Consider the following 25340-nt stretch of genomic DNA (forward strand, 5'->3'; position numbering starts at 1 on the left):
CCCAGTCCCGTACAGGACACGACGAAGGATTTATATACCATACTCAGTCACGAAGAGGACACGACGAAGGATTTATGTACCACACTAGTCATGTACAGGACACGACGAAGGATTTATATACCATACTCAGTCACGTACAGGACACGACGAAGGATTTATATACCATACTCAGTCACGTACAGGACACGACGAAGGATTTATATACCATACTCAGTCACGTAGAGGACACGACGAAGGATTCATATACCATACTCAGTCACGTACAGGACACGACGAAGGATTTATATACCATACTCAGTCACGTACAGGACACGACGAAGGATTTATGTACCATACTCAGTCACGTACAGGACACGACGAAGGATTTATGTACCATACTCAGTCACGTACAGGACACGACGAAGAATTTATGTACCATACTCAGTCACGTACAGGACACGACTAAGGATTTATGTACAATACTCTGCCACGTACAGGACACGGCGAAGGATTTATGTACCATACTCAGTCACGTACAGGATACGGCGAAGGATTTATGTACCATACTCAGTTACTTACAGGACACGACGAAGGAATTATTTACCATGCTGAGTCACGTACAGTACACGACGAAGGATTTATATACCATACTCAGTCACGTACAGGACACGACGAAGGATTTATATACCATACTCAGTCACGTACAGGACACGACGAAGGATTTATGTACCATACTCAGTCACGTACAGGACACGACGAAGGATTTATGTACCATACTCAGTCACGTACAGGACACGACGAAGGATTTATGTACCATACTCAGTCACGTACAGGACCCGACGAAGGATTTATATACCATACTCAGTCACGTACACGACACGACGAAGGATTTATATACCATACTCAGTCACGTACACGACACGACGAAGGATTTATATACCATACTCAGTCACGTACAGGACACGACGAAGGATTTATGTACCATACTCGGTCACGTACATGACACGACGAAGGATTTATATACCATACTCAGTCACGTACAGGACACGACGAAGGATTTATATACCATACTCAGTCACGTAGAGGACACGACAAAAGATTTATATACCATACTCAGTCACGTACACGACACGACGAAGGATTTATATACCATACTCAGTCACGTACAGGACCCGACGAAGGATTTATGTACCATACTCAGTCACGTACAGGACACGACGAAGGATTTATATACCATACTCAGTCACGTACACGACACGACGAAAGATTTATATACCATACTCAGTCACGTACACGACACGACGAAGGATTTATATACCATACTCGGTTACGTACAGGACACGACGAAGGATTTATATACCATACTCGGTTACGTACAGGACACGACGAAGGATTTATATACCATACTCGGTCACGTACAGGACACGATAAAAGATTAATTTACAACTCTAAAAAGCTTATCATCCTTAGTGAATCTAATCCATGCCTTACATTTATATTGTCTGGTTCAGTGATGTACCTTTCGAGCTTGATACCGCTTCTCAAGTTTAATGTTACCAAAGTCTCCAATTAGAATACTTAAAAACGGCTTTTGTTAAAAAAGAAAAAAAAATCAAACAAACAAAAAAGAAAAAAGAAAAAAATCCTCGACATAATGACTTTAAAGAATGTAACATAAAGCAGTTGAGTAGCACTTTTGAATTCTAATCTATTTGTAGAGTGTCTGCTGAAAATTAAATAAGACTTCAGCATACAGCCATATTGTCATCATGTGGTTCTACTGGGACATATTTAAATTCATAACGAGAGATACTGAGAACAATAACCTTCATTTTAGTCGGGGAGATGCGATAACCCAAACATACATGGGTCCGATATAAATTATTGGATTTTTAAAAGAGCATCACACATGCGTGTTTGTTCCGAACCGATTTCACTGTTTTTAACGGACATTGGGGTGTGTTAAAGAGCATTACACCCATCAGAAGTGCTTTCCGCCCCGCAATCTCTGGAGAAGGAATTATATTTCGGTAGAGTCGACGTTGATAGCTATATAGTCTAAAATTGGCAATTGTCACTGTAAATGTCCTACGGCAAAGAAAATGTCGAGCAAACACTTGCAAAAATGAAACCTCAAACAAACGAAATATATTAAACATGTAAATATATAATGATACACTCAAGTATAGTTTATAGTTAAACGTGGCCATAGATACTCAAATCGTGTGATACAGACGAATATTTCAGTTGACATTTCGTAATTGCCAACAACTTTGTATAGAAATTTTGGCTATGCTTTCGTAAAAAACTTTTTGTTGTATGTTGAAGATCAATACAGTTTATTAACTGTGTTTAACGGGAAATGGTTCACTGCATGCGATGCACTGAAGCTGGTCTTACTGCATCAGTAAGAAGGAATGTTTTATACTCATGGCCTATCCAAAAAAGGCACGGATCAATTCATTTCGGCGATTGTCTCTTTAATAAGGAGATCATTCGCTGATATTTTCTTTAATCGAGTGAAATCAATTGTATAATAACTATTACCCCTATTCCGTTTGCCACTTATAATCATAAATCAAATAGTTATAAATGGTTAGAAATCGTATTATAAAGTTTAAAATCATCCTGGATATGTGATAACGACGCTTTATTTGCGAGATCTCCTTTTACTTTTTCAGATATTCCGATATGTCTGGAAACACAGCAAACGATGAAATGGCAATTTGAGACAAGGTTATGTATTAAAATCAGCATAGTTCGTATATAGATATTTTTGTTGCTAAGACCCGGAGAAAATTCAAGCCTCATTTTGAAGCTGTCATTCAAAAGCTGTATTTATCGTAACCATGGCTGCCGCTACTTTGTGTCATGAAGAGAAAGGCCGATTTTTGGTAATTTTCAAGACCATGGAGGAATGTCCATTCGTACAAAAGATGCAACTGTGCCGGCATTAATTTGAGCAGCTACTATGAGTGAAAATCTGCGTATCCAAAATTATAGAAAACATGTTGATTTAGACTGAATCAAATCCTTTTATTTAAGAAATAATTAACGATGATTCGCGTTTTGTTGCAGAATATACAACGAGGACGAGGATATTTTGCAATTAAGAAAGGCCGGAGTTATTAATCAAAATTGCAAAATATCTGAGTCCGAGTTGTATATCCTGCAACAATACACGAGTCAAAGTTGATTGTTTCTATTCTACCATGTACTGTTTCGTTCTGAGATCTGCCTCTTTCTAATAGAAAAACGGCAAAGAAACCCCGGGAAAACCTTGTAATTTATTTCTGGAGTATTGCATTATTTTGTTGATAAAATATACTTTTCTTTACAGGCACGACAGTACTACAATTAAGACCATCTATCAAATAGGATTGATTTTGAAAATTAAAAAAAGGATGAATAGAGCCCACTCGGCTACAGTACTCGTGTTATCAGTAGGTGAATGTTAGATACATAACATTGTGACAGCCGTGACTAAAGAGCGTAAACTATTGACACGAGCGTGTATTATTGACAAATAATACATGGTTTCAACCAATCAAAACTGGCGTTTCATAGCAAACATGGAAGAATTGGATCGAATACACGGGAATAAACAGGGTTTGTAGGATTCGATTTTAATTGAAGTGCCTATTGCAATGCCAGTTTATTGCGACAATTAGACTTTTGCCTCTACGTACTGTCTCGCAGATGGCTAAGTTTTGAAGGCTCCAGAATTAATTCTCAGACCGTTATGTTGTAAAGTATGCATTGTTTTCAGAAATGCTTGTCTAGCGTAGTCATATAAAATTGAACCGTGGTTTAATTTGGATCTAGCTAGCACTCTGTAATGGCCTAGCTGATATGGACTATATCGTTAGAATATCATATGTTGTAAATGATGATGTTTTAAGGTGCTTTAGATGCGGCCGAAACGATAGTTTTCCGTCAATGTTATGCGTAGAGATTCAGTTTGTTCAACTACAAAAATAGTTTTACTATCGAGCTACTATATTGTATCGGCATGTGTTTGTGAAGCTGGCAAACTGCTTACACATCGTTTTAAAATTGGAATAATTTTGACAGATTTCGAGTCTATTCAAGCATTGTTGTAACAGTCTTTCAATGATTAATTTTTGTTATCTACAAAGAAACTCATCAACGAATAACCAACAGCGTACTGATAGGAGCAAAATCTGGATTATACGGTTTATTTCCCTAGGGTCGAAGTTGAGAGTAGTGTAAAAATTAGCAATGTTTAAAAGTTAGCCCACAGGTAATGGATACTAGTATATCTTTGTATACAAGGACATGTACACTTAGTCAGTGTTTGTTTGTAGGTAGGAAATGACAGAGCCTTTTAAAACCGTCATTTATTTTACCCAACAAAATACAAGAGCTACTTACGATAAGACATGCTAAATTCGGGGCATAAAATATCCATTCTTTGTCTTCATAGCTTGTAGACCAGCAGCTGAAAGAAAATGATTATCATGATATACACAACATATATGATGTCAAATTATCGGATAAAGTTTTATATTCTATTGAAAGTTTCCTATTGCCTTGTATAACTACCCCAAATAAATTCAAACGTACTATCTTGCCAATTATTTGTATATATATATCTGTATCTGTGACATTATCAGATCATCTTTGGTGGCGATCAGAGATAAGTAGAAAGTTTATACTCGACTTCCGGTGACCACCCAAGTTTATACTCGACTTCCGGTGACCACCCACAAAGTGAATAGAGAATATGTTTTATTGTGTGTGTGTGTTGTTGTTGTTTTTTTTAGATTCTTTATATTTGAAGCTGACATCGATATGTTACTGACAGTGAAGAATAATTTTTGTTACTGATAGTGAAACAATTTGATAGCAAACGATATTCTATATAATATAAAAGCAGTATAATAATCAATACACTGCAACCTTATTTTGATCTACGGTTAAGGCTATTTCTTTTTCAGTATCGATTTTTGTTTAATCAATAACTGCTCTTTTCAGTGTCAAATTTACTGTATATATTTAGACACTAGTACATTTTTTTTATTAAGGAAATATAAAACATAGAAAAACGAGTATACACACGTGAACTGTGGTAATGTTCAAATAAACTCAATGAACTTAATCTAATTTAATCGATATATTGATTTTGACAACACGTGTTGTAATAAAGCTGGTGATATTTGAAACATATATATATATGGAGCATCACGGCTAGCTAATGTAAACATATTGTGTTCATTGTGTTAGATATTCAATACAATGAATGAAAATTATATAACTCTCGAGATCACTTCATTGATATGAGTTATTAGTACACAAGGTGTTACCCTACGACAGGAAAACATAAATCTGTGTTTTTTAAAATAACATTTCTTTTGTCAATATCAAACAAGAACAGGTTAACAGTGTGATTTTTTTCTTCTGAAAAACAAATCAAATATCACTTGATCTTTAGAAGCGGAGACTCTAGAACAGTCAGCCTAAAGCTGTGGTCTTCTGGTAAAAAGGGAAGACACATTTCATCGAAATGTATTGGAACCATGCATTAAAGAAATAAATAATAATCATCCACTTTCCGATCTGATCAGTGTCCTGTGTTAACACTCTGAGACGATTCTTTATTTCCTTAATGTGTGAACAATTCTGTGTGGGAATAAATTAAGGTCTAAGATCGGTTGCCATCATATATAAAGCATCAATATTTTATTCTTTAAACAATAGATTTGTCAATGTCTTACCTTTCGTTAGCGTATATACCACGGATTATAGCGTAGATCGTTGACGACAGTAACGGGATACCTGTAAATGTAATGGTTGCCTGTTGATTATATTATAAAACTTCGATAGTATGACGCTATAGTGATTTAGAATAGGTGTGAAGTGCATGTTTTGGTGTATTATTCTTACGTGACTTAAAGGGTTAACTACATGTACTTCAATAGTTATGTAATTAATTTACTTCTTCAAGGCGACAAAATAGAAAATTTGCGTTTGCTCTGCATTGTCGCTTTATGATCAAACTTAGAAGAAAGCTATTAGATCACCATTCTCCCATAACTCCCATAAGTGTAGTGATATGAAGAACAATGTCCGTGTCGTCATCAATAAATGACGTCGTTTTGTTTGACGTCACTGCATTAGGTGTATGGTTGTTGTCGCAAAAAAATGTGACACCCGATTAATAATCCCGATTATTACATGTAACTCTAAAAATGTATGGAGAAATCTTATATATAAGGTGAATACATGTATTCTGATGGTTGAAAATATTGATTAAAATGTTGAAATTAGGTAAAAATTTGGTGTTTTTTTTTAATTATTTTAATAGGCGGGAATGATAGCTTGCAGTCCTGACGTCACATGTCACCTGACGGCATCAATTCAAAATTAACATTGGAATATGATAACAATGATGCAGGTAGAATATAAGAAAACAAACTTAAAACGGGAATATTAACAATAAATTGCCTTCTTTGGACAGCTATTTACTCAGGCCTGAGTTATTAATTAAAACTGCAAAATATCCTTGTCCGAGTTGTATATCCTGCAACAATACACGAGTCAAAGTTGATTATTTCTATTCTACGATGTACTGTTTAGTTCGGAGATCGACCTCTTTCTAACAGAAAAACAGCAAAGAAACCCCGGGAAAACCTTGTAATCTATTTCTTGAGTATTGCATTATTTAATGATGAACTATACATTTCTTTACAGGCAATACAGTACTACGATCAAGAGCATCTATTATATGGCATTGATTTTGAAAATTAAAAAAAAAAGGATAAAAAAAAAGAAAATAAAGTGGGCCTCCGTAGGATTCGAACTCGCGTCGTGATAAAAATGTAATGAAAGACTAACCCATTAGCCCGCTCGGCTACAGTAACCTTGTATGAAATTTGTGAATATTTGATATATAAAATTGTAACAGCCGTGACTCACGAGCGTGCATTATTGGCACGAGCGAGTATTATTGGAAAATAATACATGGTTTTCAACCAATCAAAACTGGCGTTGCATAGCAAACATGGTAGAATGTCCTATAATTCATACTGCATTTCAGACACATTATTTACAATACGGGAGATAATATAATCACAACGCGCAAAGGTATGTTATCCAATTTGTTTGTATTGCTGTGAAAGTAACAGAAAGAGAACTTTCCATAGAGAGCAGTTTAATGCTAAAGATAAGCATCAAAGGGTAGTAAGTGTCCTAATGACTGCCTTCAAACAAACCACCTATGTTAGAACAATCGATGTATTATAATGCGTTAAATGGAAAGTACTGATGGATGGATAGTTTCCAACGGTTCAGAGGTAACAAAATGCCAAAAAATCATATAAATACACCTCATTGTCAATGAACGTTATACGAGGGCTGATTGATAAGTTGTAAGCCTCGTAGTGAAGGATTTGAATTTGCCGGACATATTGTATTACTTTTCAACATTGTCCCCTTCAATATAAATACACTTTGATCAGCTTCAATGTCACTTTCATAGACCTTTTCCTTTTGTCTGTTCAAAAATTCATCCACTGCATGTTAGAGTTAGAGTAAAGGTTAGGGCAAGGGTGCCTGAAATAGCTGTTTTCAGTTTTGGAAATAGATGAAAGTTTGATTGAGCGAGATCAGGTGAATAAGACAGATGTTGAATCAAATTAAAGACACAATCGTGAATGACAGCCATGACGATGTGTTTTATTTCACTTTGAATGACGGAGTCAGTATCCCTTATCACACGAGGGAGTGTCGATCATACTTTATAAAATGGAAGACACATTCAGTAATGATTTATCTAACGCTTTTGAGATACAGAGGTGGATACGATCCTGCTCCGGTAATTTGGAGCGCGTGACAGGATATTACCTGAATCGAATTGAGATCCTAAGAAGAGCGGAGTGTGTTACCGTATCATTGTATGTCCGAGAGCCAGGGTTCATATCAGCATACAGTTAGTCTTAATTACACTAGGTGAAGTTTTATTGCTTGACATCATAACAACAACATACACAGGTGATAAAGATGATGCGGTATCATTGATAAACAGGACGAATACGTGGAGCTTTAATATGGAAACATCTAATTGAAAGCACGCTAACACATCCGCTTGTAGAACATGTGTTGTAAGTGATATACTTTTTTGTTTATAATTTGTCTCTCTATTATTATCAGAAGTCAAAATGGTAAAACCATGTTAAGATGAAAGATACAATTCTGAACCAGGATATGTCGGTTTTTACAATTGTTTTGATATTGGCAATGATTCTAAACAGAATATGCCACATTTTTAGATTTTTTTAAATTTCATTTTACTTGGAATTCAAAGAAAATAAAATTGACAAAACCCTTGATAATAAAGACAACAAAGAAACAATTATTATAAATTAAATCCGACAAATCGAGTGTAAAATACGAATCAAAGATAAAGATTTGCATGCAGACACTTGAAAAGTTCCGGCAACGTCTTCATCGATCGCACCCACAATAAAAATCTAGGCCCGATCAAGTTGAAGGGACATTACAAAACTATGACAGTGACAACGACATCACTGGACTCTCTATCATTAGTGAGCTAGGGCAGCGACAACGGAATCACTGGACTCTCTATCATTAGTGAACTAGGACAGTGACAACGACATCACTGAACTCTCTATCATTAGTGAACTAGGACAGTGACAACGGAATCACTGGACTCTCTAACATTAGTGAACTATGGCAGTGACAACGGAATCACTGAACTCTCTAACACAATCACAGGGCTCTCTATCATAAGTGAACTAGAACAGTGACAATATCGAGCACGTCTGACTTAGAAATAAAAAAGTACAAATAAGGTCATGATGTCCACCACAAACCGTCCAACTGTTTCAGGGCCTCGTTCTCGAACCCTTTTGTGTATGATAAATATAGAGGTATTATGATCGTAATTGACTAAACCTTGAATCCTCGCCTGGAAAATGACTTAGAATTAGGGATTAATATATATTCTCATTCTTTGATTCCCCCACATAATTCGTTCCGTGGCGATGCCCGGTCAATCAAATTGAGACTCGAAGCGTTAAGGATTGGTTTGTCCGTTATTAATATTACACATGTAAGTGACCAGCTTGGCGTGGCACTTTCGTAACAGGTGCGGAACTTCCGTAACAGGCGTGGCACTTCCGTAACAGGCGTGGTACTTTCGTAACAGGCGTGGCACTTCCGTAATAGCTCTGTTAAAACGTCCATCACGTTATATGTCAGTTTGGTTGTCGGAGCTTAGGAAAAATCAGCTATTTATAAAGGAAAATGAGTCGACCATGCTCGAACAGGACACATTTTATATACTAGAGCCTGATGCCTCCAGAACAATGTAATCTCCGAATATCCCTTAATGAAGTATGACATCTGATTACACAGAAATGAGGACTCCACTACCGAGTTTGATGCATGAGCTGTATCAGCGTGAAACAGGTAATGACACATTATTACATGTGTTTTCAGTTGATTAGTCTAGATCTCCGGAACCTCGAATGAAATCAATCCTCTCGCGGATAAAGGGTATTTCAGAGATGTTTTATCTGGAGGACAGTGATTGGAGACCAAGGATATCTGTATCTGCCTGCAGGTTCATCGTAGGAGTAAAAACCAATATCTTCTGTCACCTGCTCAATTGCAACACTTTTGATCTTAAGATCAAACAGACAATTCTAATTCATAATCGGAATGATTTTTATGACATCTACACCAGGGCTAACATTGAGAAAACAACTGTTCTGTATCAACCATCGCAATACTTGGAATCACTTTATTTTCCATTCCTAACCAATGTTTCCGCGCTATCAACCTTCGGTCTTTGCTGGATCATTTAATCTGCGATATTACATGTAATAGTCGCGAATTTTAAATTCAATCTAGAGGCTTAAACACCAGAAGACAATGTATATTACCTTTACATTATATTTAACATGCATGTTCAGAAATAAAACACGGAGGTATGTTTGAAATCGTTTTTAGAGAATATTTATCAATTTAATCCATGTTGAGTGATTGACCAAAGACACACTAGTTTATTATCACTTTATAGCGCAAATCAAAAATTAAAGCCAGTCGAGTCAAAATGATTTAAAGTGCATCTTACTGCTGTTTCGTCCTTAAAAGAAACTTGAAATGTGTCAAAATATAGATTGTCTGGATGCGGTAGCCCTTAGTTCGATACGTTTCATAGTTTTCAATATAGGGGTACACAGGTATTCCGTGCCAGCATAAACAAGTGCTTAGCCCGTCATAAGTATTGCGTAATCGAATTAGATACCAGATTTGCCATTTCCTGATGATGTGATATGTCATTGTCACGGTGATATAAACCTTAGCCTATAGCTTATATACAATAGCCTATAAACATTTTATATACAATTTAAAATAATTGGACGACTGCGATTTACTACTAACAAAAAAACAAAGGGGCGAGCAAACAGGGGGTGTTACAGGTAAAAATCGAGTTATACTGGAGAAAGATGTCTAAATGTAAAGTAACAGGTAGGCACAGTGATAAAACACTGTCTTTCACCTAAGCGGACGGGGTTCGATTCCATAATCGGATGTGAAAATATAAGGAGCCAACTGCGTTGACAACATTGACACTTTACCGTTCGACAGAATATGGAAGAGTGCGTCTAAAGTATCGAAGTATTGGCGCAATACCGTTCCATCAGGAAAAGCGACAAGCCTCCAATTAAATAGCATTTAACTTGTCTGCTCTGATGAACAATTCAGGTCAGCAGTGCCCCATTTTCTGTGTGGCAATGATTATTTTATTTGTATCTGTTTGCACATCATCAACTACAAAAAGTCACGGAATCTTCAGATAACCAAAGCTATTACAAATCCATGAAGACGACCTAAATAGCTTGACAGATATCGCAAGGGAAAAAAAGAAAAACATTTATGATAAAAATAAACTTTCGTATGTTTGATATTGGTACCTACCTAAATCTGTGTAGACTTATGTGTATCTTATAACTTCAATATAATATGGTTTATTGTTGGTTCATCTTGGAGTCAAAGTATCTAAAATGTATATACGAAATATGGAGCTCAATTCGGGTAACTGTAAAGCGCGACACTAAATCAAAACGAAACGAAACTAAATCAAAGGAAACGAAAAATGAAACATGATTTCGTTTCGTTTCGTTTTGATTTCGTTTCGCACTTTACAGGTATCTGCTCATTTATTTTAACGAGTATAAGCGAGACAGTGTATTTATTGTTAACTTAAAACTCCCAGTTGATTGCCATTTAGACCTCACATTTACAGAACATATCAGTTTAAAATCAGTACAGTGGATTTTTAAATTGCATTATTCAACCGATATATGGCACCTTTTTAGCACCGCCTTCCTCTCCCTTACAATATATTAGGACGTAACTCGGAACTCAACTAAACAGCACATAATCCCTACAAACTGAATAGATATCTACATACTCGGTTTTGAATTGACTAAATATAGTTTATGTGGATTTGACATTTTAATTGGTGAGATGCATCCTTGATCGATACGGCGGATATCAGTAATGAGGCAGACGGATATCTTTACATCTTAATTGTACATAGGTCCGGACGTTCATCTCTCGCTGCGGTCGTATTGGAATCAGTTTTCACCCCTGGATTTTGTAAATGTCGACAAACATCAAAGGGGAAACAAAAGGTTACAAATATTTGGCATCATCTATTTAGTGGTTGTAAATGATATATCAAGTAGGTGAGATTAAATTGATCAAGTCGAGTTATGAAAAGAAAATGAGGATATATCGTTGATGATTAGATAAAGGCTCTCATTTGTGCTATGGACGCAACGGATCAATTATGGTTCGCCAAATATACACCTTTTGAAAACGTAACAGAACAATCGCCATGTGTACGCGTAAATCATGTGATGACACCTATTTGGAAAAGGCGGGTCCAATGTACAACTGAACTATACACATTGTAGTCCTTATACGAATGTTGTCGTTATTTTGGGAGTTTCGTAAATTTTGTATTATAAATAACAGCGAGTGATTTGTACATTTTAGTCATAATGACGTCGTCAGGAAGGCGCTTCCTTTTATTTCCTGCTCACGTATTTGTGCGAGCTCCTTTCCCATTGTTGAATGTAATATCATTAAATCTCCACCTCGTGGAGCTCTATCATGTATGTTTGCGCACGTAACACAATTACGTGTTGAGCGAACCGCCTATAATCGTCAGATTTAACAGAGACGGTACTACATTGTGGCCCCGTTTTTACTGTTTGTATTTTCTTCAATACACAAAAGCGATCAGAATCTGCTCACGCAACGTGCAATCAGAACGGTCGATAGTCGTTCTCATGAATACCTCATTCAAACCCTCATTTTCACACAAACGAAATAATGGCAGGCTTCATGTGTATCATTGTTTCGCTTCTAGGACATACTGTCATTGTGCCCGATACGATAGGTTATTATTATGTCATTATCAACACACGGATACACGATGAGTTTGACATAATTACTATCTAATCAAGGCGGCCTTCCGTGGATCTGGAGCCAAGGCTGTATTCACCATCAATAAACCTCTCTTCTTTGTCGCCGGAGTGTCGATAATTGGTTGTAGGTTTTCTCGTTCTTAATGCAGGTAATTTATAAACGACCGTGAAATTAATATCATTTTCTTTAATAGTAAAAATAATGTATGACGATTTGGTTTAGAATTCAAAACTGTGTAATGTATAGAATTATATTCAAAGTAAACCAAATTAAATAAATACATGGAATTTGTTACTGCAGAAAACAACGAAATAAAATTACACAACCCAATATTATACTTTGATTATGAGTGAATGTTAGTACATTAAATATATGTTATCTTGGTTTAAGCACTGCAAATGGTCTTGTGTTTAGGAATATGTTGTCACAAACAAGGCTATATCATAGTGCTTGTATCACATGCGATTTGTTAGCTGGGTTTCGTCGCACCGTCTTTGTCCGCACACTGACTATAGAGTCATTAAAAGTCATTTTATACTGCTATACTACGGATTTGTCAACCTAACCCAACCATTCAGGTAGGGCGTGGTAAGATGTAACAATATCAAAGCGCATTATGAACCAAACTCGACGGTGTCACAAACAATGAAAGAACATAGTGTTATCACACAGAAATGTCAACTTACCCCAGCCGGTGAGGTAGAGCGTGTTAATATATATATCAATATCTAAGGACATTATGAATAAAAAGGCGTGAAAAAAGGTAGGTATATAAAGTTATCACAGAGAAATCCCAACTTACCCAAGCCGGTGAGGTAGAGCGTGGTAATATATATATCAATATCTAAGGACATTATGAATAAAAAGGTGTGAAAAAAAAGATAGGTATATAAAGTTATCACAGAGAAATCCTAACTTACCCCAACCGGTGAGGTAGAGCGTGACAAGAGACCGCGGTGGGGAAAATGCGTCACTCATCAGGCGATGAAGGTAAAATCCTTCACAGAACATCCACGTAAAGCTCGTGCACTTAAAGTAGATCATGAAGAACGACAGCAGCTTACATCCCACCTGTGGAAATAATGAGAGTAAACTTTACAACTAAGACAACTTCATTTGTTTGAATGGGTGTGTCATTTCAGGACAAATTACTGTGTACATGTTTTTGTCGTAGTTTTATTACCTAAACAAAAACAAATCCAACAATGAAAATCCAAAATTGAATATTAGACAAAAACTAGGAGATGATGTTACGGAGTATCAATAAATATCATCTTTATATCTTCGTCGCACTTCAACAGAGCAATGTCATTTCTTACTTAAGGTATCATCAAATTAAGCTTCAATACCGATCAATCGATCAGGGGAATTAACACAATGAGACTGTATAAAAGCCTATTAAACAAACGCTTATTAACGCCCTTAATCTAACTTAGAATGCATTTCGAGAAGTTTAGAAGTAGCACCTCTCGGTTTTTTTTTGTTTCACCTCAGGTAAACAGCGTTTACAGAAGGCAGGGCCGCTGACGGACGACTTTATAGCGTAATCGCACTGGAATGCCACTCCTGGACACAAAAGCGTGACACTAAACCCGTTAACATAATGCTGAAAACAGGTTTATCGGTCTTCAATGCCAACCAATTTATGGATGAATGCCAAGAATAGAGTTTCAAAGCGTTGGTCAATGTCTGTAAAATATCCACATTCATATATATAAACTTGAAATATGGTAAAGGATGGATTAGCCTTTTTTGTTTCTTTTTCGGACCAGTAGTATCGGTTTGGGAGGAGAGCTGCTATGAATGTCCGTGTGCTAATCATGATACCAACAAAACTTAACCGTATAAGTGGTTTGTAATGATATGCTAAATAGCAACGCATCAAACAGACGGTAGAGGACGTATAACTACCAACGAAGACGAACCTGGTGTTCGATTAACTTGGACGAACGACAGTGTATATAGAAATCTATTTTGATTGCTCATTCTGTCTTTGTTGTTGTTGTACCCCCTCCCCCCTTCCTTCAAATCTCCATATCTCCACCCTTATTCCAGTATATTACATTCTTTGCAATTGTACAACGTTTTCATCAAAGATAAAGTCAGTACACGTTGATACTAAATTCAACTGCCTGATTTAGTTAATATAATACATTTTGTATATCGTTATATATTTTTATACCACCAGGGAGAATGTAATGGTGATGTAAAGTATATTTTGTATGTAATGCTTCCCCTTACGTTTATCTATATGTTATTGCATGTCTTGTAAAGAAATTAACATGAATAAAAAATCAATTAAAAAAAACTTGGACGAACGATAGTAAAAAATTCTGTATACATTTTATAACGTAAAGATGCATGTTGGGGCGAACAAGCGCATCTTAAAGTTCAAATAGAGCATGATTCGGTCTGTTCCTGTGCGCACTGAATCAACACTTTCTGCGTCAAAAAGTCATATATGTACATGTATATCATAACGATTTCATTTTTATCGCATAGTTCGATATCTTATACATGTCACAGTTCACCATTTCCAAGCAGAGTGTTTATTGTGCTTCTCAAAAACCTCGGGAACAAATTCGCAGCAATTAAGTTGATAGCAAAACCAGATAATGAATATTTCATTATTAAAACTGTTGGGGTAAATTAATTGCGTTGGAATTTGTATTCCCATGAGCCAAATAATGCTGGTACAATTACCCAATAGACGCATATCACGACCATAAAACTAAAAAACCAAAAAAGGATGTGCTTAGGTTTTGTATTATTCATGCGTTGCATACGGGCAAACGCCGTATTACATGGTCTGAAATTAAAGATCTTCTGGTAAAAGTTTGAATTTTTGAAAATAATAATTTATACATTAGTAGTGAATTACGTGATGATATATAGGTCGTCATCAAGGTGTGATTTAGATGTCATTAGCAGCTTTTAGAGAAACTCACATGTATACCATATAAGTGATCAACTTACAAGTAAGGCGTTCCTTTTAGTGCGATTTTATAAAGAGAACGAAATACTCACATTACCTCCATTAACAGCGATAATAAATATTAATACTATTCCAGCGTCAGTAAAATGGACTGGAAAAGTTGTCATGCCAATATACCTATGGCATGGCGTTCACTGCAAAGGGTATAAAGAATGAACCTTCAGGCAGCCCTGAATTAAACTTGACGTTGTCGTCACAATACATGTACAATGTATAGCAGTAATGCTATCACGTGACCAGTGTACTCAGTTCATTCTGTACTAGAGGGTGTATATGTATATCGGTCATGTTATCACCTGACAAGTTCACTCAGTCAATTATATAGAAGTACATCTATATATGTACCAGTAATGTTATCACGTGACCAGTTCACTCAGTCAATTATATACAAGTACTTTTTATTGTAAACCATTCATGTTATCATCTGACCAGTTTGTTCAGTCCACTCTCTACATGCTATCACATGACCCGTTTACTCAGCCCATTCTGTGCAAGTATATATGAACATGAACATTGCATATCAGTAATTCCAACACTACGCCAATAGACTTACCCCGTTCTGTACCAGTATGGTGTTGAAGGCATCCTCGTGCGATACACGGTCATACGTCACCAACATATCCCATAATATGGTCATCACCTCCTTCAGAAGAAGCGCCAGGAAGAAGTTGATATGAAGTCGTATCCGATGCTGCTTGCGAAGTGCCCTTTAACATCATTATTGCTCATGGTTATTATACATAATGTACATAGTCATACCTATAACATCATTATGGCACATGGTTATTACACATAATGTACATAGCCATACCTATAACATCATTATGGTACATAGTTATTACACATAATGTACAAAATCATACCTATAACATCATTATGGTACATGGTTATTATACACAATGTACATAATCATACCTATAACATTATTATGGTACATGGTTATTATACATAATGTACAAAATCATACCTATAACACCATTATGGCACATGGTCATTACACATAATGTACAAAGTCATACCTATAACATCATTATGGTACATGGTTATTATACACAATGTACATAGTCATACCTATAACATCCTTATGGTACATGGTTATTATACCTAATGTACATAGTCATACATATAACATCCTTATGGTACATGGTTATTATACCTAATGTACATAGTCATACCTATAACATCATTATGGTACATGGTTATTACACATAATGTACATACTCATTCATCACCAGTGTACCAATACCCAAAACATATTACTTACAGCATGAAACCATTAAGAAACCTATTACGTTTTTGAATCACAACATTCGAAACCAAAATTATGTCACAAAATAATTATTTAGGCTCTGTGTGTTAAAAACTGAACATCCAGAACCTAGTTAGTATATGAAATATTTGTGGATGTCGGACTAAGAACGAGCGTTTTGTTGTAAATTGACATTTCGCATTCTTCTTAAATAGAGATAGCAATGCCCGTGAATTATAACATTATGATAATATGACATCATATTTACATATTTTCGCTATTAATTTACTATCAAATTAAAACATAATCACGATAATTTGTATTTAAAAGCCTGACGATATATCAGAATATTAGGTTTTATATAAGTTATTCTCAGTATTTCTGAAATCAGTATCCTGTATCGATATCTAGATATTGACTCTACGTTTATGCCGTTTTCAAGATCTCATGGGAGAGATGTGAGGGGCCAGGGAGGAAACTCAGCGAGTTTAAGCCAGAACGATACTCTACACGTCACTTCCTTTTTGATAACGAGCTAGCTCCAAAGTGTCCAAGGGACAGACAGTAGATGCTGATACGTATCACTTACATTTCGGTCTATATTTAGTCGATGTTAAGTTGAGTTTCCGATCATTTACACTCTTAAAATCTACGTGAAAGAACCGTATACAATTGGAAACGTAAATAGCACCTTATGAAATATGAATGATATAAGCTAAATAGGACTAACAGTGTATCATAGTAGTGTAATGAATGAGGACAAAACAAGGGTGGAAAGCCGCTTGTCTAACACCGAATACGGCAGTAACGAATCATGGTGAACCCCATGACAATACATCAGGACCTAGCTGTTTAAAAGCGGATTAGGTTAATCACTTGTTTAGGGAAAAATCGCATTTCTCCTTTACCTCGAAACCTGTGTGTGCAGATTCCCTAAACTATGCAGGAAGGGAAAGACTGACGATGATATAGTGCTTTGTAACATGTGTCAGGTTTTTTTTTACAAGCAATGATTGTACCAGGATTTCAAAATTGATGTTAAACTGCATTTAGCTTCATTGCATTTTGAAGTACAGGGTGCAGGTATAGCACGTGCTTTCACTGAGGAGGTTCCTATTAGCAGCTGTTTAAATATTATAATTGTGTCGATTTTTTTGATTTTTTTTTTGCGACAATATGTATTTATTGACACATCTATAATAACAAAATAACTATATATTATCCAACAAAAATACATGTACTGTACATATATCCTCTCAGATTACAAACAAGTAGAGTTTCCTCACAAAACATTCAATCCATACATTGAGTACATTGTGTCGAATATTGTAATCAATTTACTTTGTTAACATTGTAGATACTTACTTATATCTTAGGAAGATATAAATGGCGGGAACAAGGACGATGACGCTGAATATACTACAGCCCATCCCGAGGTAGAGTGAGGTCTTCAGATCCTGTAGGAACAATAGGGATACTACTTATATGTAAATGGTTTTACATCAGTGGCTATACAATATGGAATTTATTAAACGAGTTAATAATCTGATATACCACAAGCCTTTAAGCAAGTGACATATATATGTACAATTATTTAATTTCTTTTCGATATCATATAGCCACAACTGTCACATTATTACGTATAGCATCGCTTAGTATTTATTAGAATATAAGCAAACAAAATCACGTATAGACTTAATACAGTTTTTCTGTTTACGAAGCAATAGCGCTATTATATATGTATTATATGACATTGTAACACCAATGACGAAGGAAGACAACTTTATAACTCGTGACCTGACCGGGCCTCGAACTCACGATCTATGGCACCCAATCGCCTAGCCAGAAATACCCGCAGCTTATACCGCTTCGCCACATCGGCGTTCTTAAAAAAGAACATTTCAATGGCATATATATACGTCCTACGAAAAATATGACATAATAGTATGACATGGTATGGCATTGGGTAGTTATTTGGACAATCTATAACAATATTGTACCATAAATGACAATTTTAACTGTCCAAAGGAATTTCGATTATTTAACGTTTATGTTATAATTGTTTTCTTGTACGGAGATTTGTTTCGGGATTTATTTTTGTGTTTTCCCCACGTGATTGCTGAAAATGACGAGTGGTCATTTGGGAGGAATAACTACGAAACAGATCAACATGGTATTGACTGAGTATAATTCAGAGGCATTTATTATGATGTTCGTACAAGTCATCGTCAGTTATAAGGAACATCCGCGAATACATAACATACGGATAAAGTTTGTCAGCTACGAACTGGTCTATTATGATCCCCTTATACAGTATAATAACAGCCATCACAATAGCGTAAATGTGTGCGTGATGTGTATTTCATCACTGTTTCATGACTTTTGTCCCTGGTGTAAACATGTCTGTTTTAATTGTAAATTATTGCCATTTTACTACAGTATGTTAGCCGTTTAACATTTAATGTACAGGTCCAAAATATGTTGTTTTAGTGGGATGTCAATATCAAACAGTCCTGATCACCCGTGAACAAGGCACAAGATTATAATACACAATGTACATAGTCATACCTATAACATCATTATGGTACATGGTTATTATATATAATGTACATAGTCATATCTATAACATCATTATGGTACATGGTTATTACACATAATGTACATAATCATTCACCACCAGTGTACCAATACACAAAACATATTACTTACAGCATGGAACCATTAAAAACCTATTACGTTTTTGAATCACAACAATCGAAATCAAAATTATGTCACGAAATAAATATTTAGGCTCTGTGTGTTAAAAACTGAACATCCAGAACCCAGTTAGTATATGAAATATTTGCCATTTTACTACAGTATGTTAGACGTTTAACATTTAATGTACAAGGTCCAAATTATGTTGTTTTAGTGGGATGTCAATAAAAAACAGCCCCTTTTCAAAAAGTATGGAAGCTACTATTGGAAAAAATATAAAAAAAGAAGACATTTTCTTAGTTAAAGGGGATACCAAGCTGATGTCAGAGAATTCTGTCCGTTCTGTCATGACCATCTGATTCAACAGCGAACAGTCCGAGGAATCCATTATGTCGGTTATTTATAGGTGACATAGGTGAGGAGTTTAGAAAAGTGCAATGAAGTGTCCCTATCGGAAATTAATACTAACTGCCTAAAACAGCGGACATTGTTCACCACTAATAAGAGTTTTCTGGTTGGGATGACATTGGCAGATGATCATGAGCAATCAAGCTGTTTCTGACCCATACCAAGAGGAAGATATCGTTTTTCTGGTCCTGACGGGAAGGCGATGCATGGTCAGCAGGGATTCAACGAGACGACACACAAAGAAAAATGTTCTGCCAGCGGCTATAGGTTACTTCTTTGGAAATAGTAGTACAATCCAGTCTCGATATAAGAAAATTGGCAAAGTAGAATCGGAATAATAATGCCATTTAAGGCATTCGAGACAGATTATACTCCCGTTGGCTGCTACAGGAGAGGCCCTGGCGTGTCGTGGAGATATTATTTCCTCCTAAGGCGAGCAAATTGTTCAGAATTGTCTTTTTGAATGTTTTTCCCGTATACGCAATAGTATCGGTCATTTAAAAGACAGATTCCACGGAGGATGGGGTAACTAACGGACGATTCCATAAACAGTGTCGTCATAATAACTAGACAGGGTAGCATGGCTTCCTACCTGCTCACATTATACTGGCAGCTGTTCTCTAGGTGTACATTGGAACTACAACTCGACAGCTACTTTGGTTGGATAATGGCTAAACTGGGTAGCTATTTTTGACTGGGTATTGACTAAACTAGGTACATAATGTACTTGTTTTAGGGTTGGCATTGGCTAAGCCACGTAGTTACGTTTAATAAGGTATTGGCTAAAACCTCGTAGATGTTTTTGGCTTGCTATTGACTAAAACCAAATAGCTACTTTTGACTAAATATTGGCTAAACCGGTGCAGATACTTTTGGCTCGGCAGGGGCTAAAACCGAGTAGCTGATTTTTAAATCCGTGAAAATACTTTCGCTGGGTATCGGATAAAACTATGTAGCTAGTTTTTGCTTGGTATTCGTCTAAAACTGAGAATTGCTTTTGGATGGCTATTGAATATTTCGAGTAGTTACTTTTGGTTAGGTATTGGTTATATTGGTTAGTTCAAACTGGCTAGGTATTGGCTAAATCGGACAATTACGTGTCACTGGGTATCGGATGACTTGGTACACATATACACCATAATTGTTTTGCAGCTACGGTCAAGCGCACGCATAAGTTTAACAAATGAAATGGTCACTCTAATATTTAGTATGCAGCAGAGAGGGCAAGTAAACGATACAGTCCAACAATTTCTTTGTATGGGAATTGTCAGCCTAAAACACTAAATTAGTTACGCGTATATAATCTACATTCAGATTTCACATGAATACACAGCCTCGGCACACTAACCTAGTTACATAGATTCGATTTGTTTGAATTTGACCACTCCCAGACAAACAGCTGCGGTCGGACTTCCAATTGATATTGATGATTTGACAGTGGTCTTTGTTGGATACGATAGATTACTAATGACAATGTGGCATTGTCTTGTGGTCTACGTAGCCTATCACAGCTAGATACGAAAAACTATATAACCAGTCTGACTGTGAATTGAGAACCACGTCCATTACATCGTTAGATAAAGCTAGGATATATGTTTTGTGTTTGTATATATGTCAGAAAAAGATCTAAAATAGCTATTTATGGAGACGACTGTATATTTATGAGGCACATGCTTAACATTGAACGTTTGTTTGGACAGTAAAATGAGTGCATCCCCGCAACAGTCGGACCATTATGATGAATGTTGAATAGGACAGCAGAGGAAAGCAAACCTTAGTGACAGGAGGACAAAATAACGACAGGGAAGGGAAAAAACAAACTAACCACGAACATAACCACAAGGATGGAAAGGAAAAATAATAATAGGGGAGGAAGGACAAAAATAACCACAAGGATGGAAAGGAAAAATAATAACAGGGAAGGAAGGACAAAAATAACCACGGGGAAGGAAGGACAAAAATAACCACGGGGAAGGAAGGACAAAAATAACCACGGGGAAGGAAGGACAAAAATAACCACGGGGAAGGAAGGACAAATATAACCATGGGGAAGGAAGGACAAAAATAACCACGGGGATGGAAGGACACAATAACCACGGGGAAGGAAGGACAAATATAACCATGGGAAGGGAAGGACAAAAATAACCATGGGGAAGGAAGGACATAATAACCACGGGGAAGGAAGGACAAAAATAACCACGGGGAAGGAAGGACACAATAACCACAGGGAAGGAAGGACAAAAATAACCATGGGGAAGGAAGGACAAAAATAACCACGGGGAAGGAAGGACAAAAATAACCATGGGGAAGGAAGGACACAATAACCACGGGGAAGGAAAGAAAAAATAACCACAGGGAAGGAAGGACAAAAATAACCACGGGGAAGGAAGGACAAAAATAACCACGGGGAAGGAAAGAAAAAATAACCACGGGGAAGGAAGGACAAAAATAACCACGGGGAAGGAAGGACAAAAATAACCACGGGGAAGGAAAGAAAAAATAACCACGGGGAAGGAAGGACAAAAATAACCACGGGGAAGGAAGGACACAATAACCATGGGGAAGGAAGGGCAAATATAACAACAGGGAAGGAAGGACAAACATAACCACGGGGAAGGAAGGACAAAAATAACCACAGGGAAGGAAGGACACAATAACCACGGGGAAGGAAGGACACAATAACCACAGGGAAGGAAGGACACAATAACCACAGGGAGGGAAGGACAAACATAACCACGAGGAAGGAAGGACACAATAACCACAGGGAAGGAAGGACACAATAACCACAGGGAGGGAAGGACACAATAACCACAGGGAGGGAAGGACACAATAACCACAGGGAGGGAAGGACAAACATAACCACGAGGAAGGAAGGACAAAAATAATAACAGGGAAGGAAGGACAAAAATAACAACAGGGATGGGAGGGCAAACTATAGACCTCATTGGTTGTAATGGAGACCATAGATATCTTTGTTTCACATATTTAAGTGTAGTTGTTCGATATTGATATTTTATTTTATTGTAAAGCATATGCATGCTGAATTGGCATCATTAATATACATGTTCGTGATATATATGGACACATATCAAAATATATTTGTGTGTATTTTTAATAACCATAGATACGTTTTTGAATATTCGTTTATCTAAAAATGAAGTATTCTTCAAGGTCTAACCCAGCGCTACTATGCTAATGATTATTATTGTTTAGACTCGATCCCAAGGGAGAGACTAGTAGAGGCAATCTGTTGTCCGATTCCTGTCAAATCATTGTTTTAATGAAACAGTTTTCAAATAAAAAACAAGAGGCCCATGGGGCCTGTATCGCTCACCTGGTTGGATTAGACCAAATGTTGAAATATTCAAGTTGTTTTATTTGTAAAATTCTAACAATGCTATATATGGTTATAGTGTGGGAATCCCAACTGCTTTAAAGATTAATGAAGTCCAGACTCTCTAAGGTCTGATAAGATATCTCTGACCAACTTGGGTTCAAATCCATTCATAACTTTATGACAAGTAGCGATTTAAAGGAATTACCTTAATTTCCCTTATTGGGCCCCGCCCCTTTGGCCCCTCGGGGGTCAGAGCCACCATTTATACAAAATCTTTTCCCCTTCCCCCAAGGATGTTTCTGACCAAATTGGGTTCAAATCCATTCATAACTTTATGACTAGTAGTGATTTAAAGGAATTACCTCTATTACCCCTATTGGGCCCCGCCCCTTTGGCCCCTCGGGGGTCAGAGCCACCATTTATGCAAAATCTCTTCCCCTTCCCCCAAGGATGTTTCTGACCAAATTGGGTTGAAATCCATTCATAACTTTATGACAAGTAGCGATTTAAAGGAATTACCTTAATTTCCCCTATTGGGCCCCGCCCCTTTGGCCCCTCGGGGGTCAGAGCCACCATTTATGCAAAATCTTTTCCCCTTCCCCCAAGGAGGTTTCTGACCAAATTGGGTTCAAATCCATTCATAACTTTATGACAAGTAGAGATTTAGAGGAATTACCTCTATTTCCCATATTTGGCCCCGCCCCTTTGGCCCCTCGGGGGTCAGAATCACCATTTATGCAAAATCTGTTCCCCTTCCCCCAAGGATGTTTCTGACCAAATTGGGTTGAAATCCATTCATAACTTTATGACAAGTAGCGATTTAAAGGAATTACCTCTATTTCCCCTATTGGGCCCCGCCCCTTTGGCCCCTCGGGAGTCAGAGCCACCATTTATGCAAAATCTTTTCCCCTTCCCCCAAGGAGGTTTCTGACCAAATTGGGTTCAAATCCATTCATAACTTTATGACTAGTAGCGATTTAAAGGAATTACCTCTATTTACCCCTATTGGGCCCCGCCCCTTTGGCCCCTCGGGGGTCAGAGCCACCATTTATGCAAAATCTCTTCCCCTTCCCCCAAGGATGTTTCTGACCAAATTGGGTTGAAATCCATTCATAACTTTATGACAAGTAGCGATTTAAAGGAATTACCTTAATTTCCCCTATTGGGCCCCGCCCCTTTGGCCCCTCGGGGGTCAGAGCCACCATTTATGCAAAATCTTTTCCCCTTCCCCCAAGGAGGTTTCTGACCAAATTGGGTTCAAATCCATTCATAACTTTATGACAAGTAGAGATTTAGAGGAATTACCTCTATTTCCCATATTTGGCCCCGCCCCTTTGGCCCCTCGGGGGTCAGAATCACCATTTATGCAAAATCTGTTCCCCTTCCCCCAAGGATGTTTCTGACCAAATTGGGTTGAAATCCATTCATAACTTTATGACAAGTAGCGATTTAAAGGAATTACCTCTATTTCCCCTATTGGGCCCCGCCCCTTTGGCCCCTCGGGAGTCAGAGCCACCATTTATGCAAAATCTTTTCCCCTTCCCCCAAGGAGGTTTCTGACCAAATTGGGTTCAAATCCATTCATAACTTTATGACTAGTAGCGATTTAAAGGAATTACCTCTATTTCCCCTATTGGGCCCCGCCCCTTTGGCCCCTCGGGGGTCAGAGCCACCATTTATGCAAAATCTCTTCCCCTTCCCCCAAGGATGTTTCTGACCAAATTGGGTTGAAATCCATTCATAACTTTATGACAAGTAGCGATTTAAAGGAATTATCTTAATTTCCCCTATTGGGCCCCGCCCCTTTGGCCCCTCGGGGGTCAGAGCCACCATTTATGCAAAATCTTTTCCCCTTCCCCCAAGGAGGTTTCTGACCAAATTGAGTTCAAATCCATTCATAACTTTATGACAAGTAGAGATTTAGAGGAATTACCTCTATTTCCCATATTGGGCCCCGCCCCTTTGGCCCCTCGGGGGTCAGAATCACCATTTATGCAAAATCTTTTCCCCTTCCCCCAAGGATGTTTCTGACCAAATTGGGTTGAAATCCATTCATAACTTTATGACAAGTAGCGATTTAAAGGAATTACCTCTATTTCCCCTATTGGGCCCCGCCCCTTTGGCCCCTCGGGGGTCAGAGCCACCATTTATGCAAAATCTGTTCCCATTCTGCCAAGGATGTTTCT

The 25340-nt window shown here is 37.2% G+C and overlaps 1 protein-coding gene across 3 annotated transcripts in view; it reads right to left on the reverse strand.

The window, feature by feature from the left end:
- LOC117343839 (calcitonin receptor-like) overlaps positions 1-25340 on the reverse strand; it is a 118653-nt gene that overhangs the window by 15252 nt on the left and 78061 nt on the right. For all 3 annotated transcript variants that reach the window (XM_033906372.1, XM_033906371.1, XM_033906373.1), the window contains exons 5-9: positions 18078-18169; positions 16017-16170; positions 13389-13539; positions 5718-5778; positions 4375-4441 (exon numbers count right to left, since the gene is read on the reverse strand). In XM_033906372.1, the coding sequence (XP_033762263.1) occupies positions 4375-4441; positions 5718-5778; positions 13389-13539; positions 16017-16170; positions 18078-18169 (525 nt within the window). The remainder of the gene's footprint in view (positions 1-4374; positions 4442-5717; positions 5779-13388; positions 13540-16016; positions 16171-18077; positions 18170-25340) is intronic.

This window comes from Pecten maximus, chromosome 15 (assembly GCF_902652985.1).
Source record: "Pecten maximus chromosome 15, xPecMax1.1, whole genome shotgun sequence".
NCBI classification, from domain to species: domain Eukaryota; kingdom Metazoa; phylum Mollusca; class Bivalvia; order Pectinida; family Pectinidae; genus Pecten; species Pecten maximus.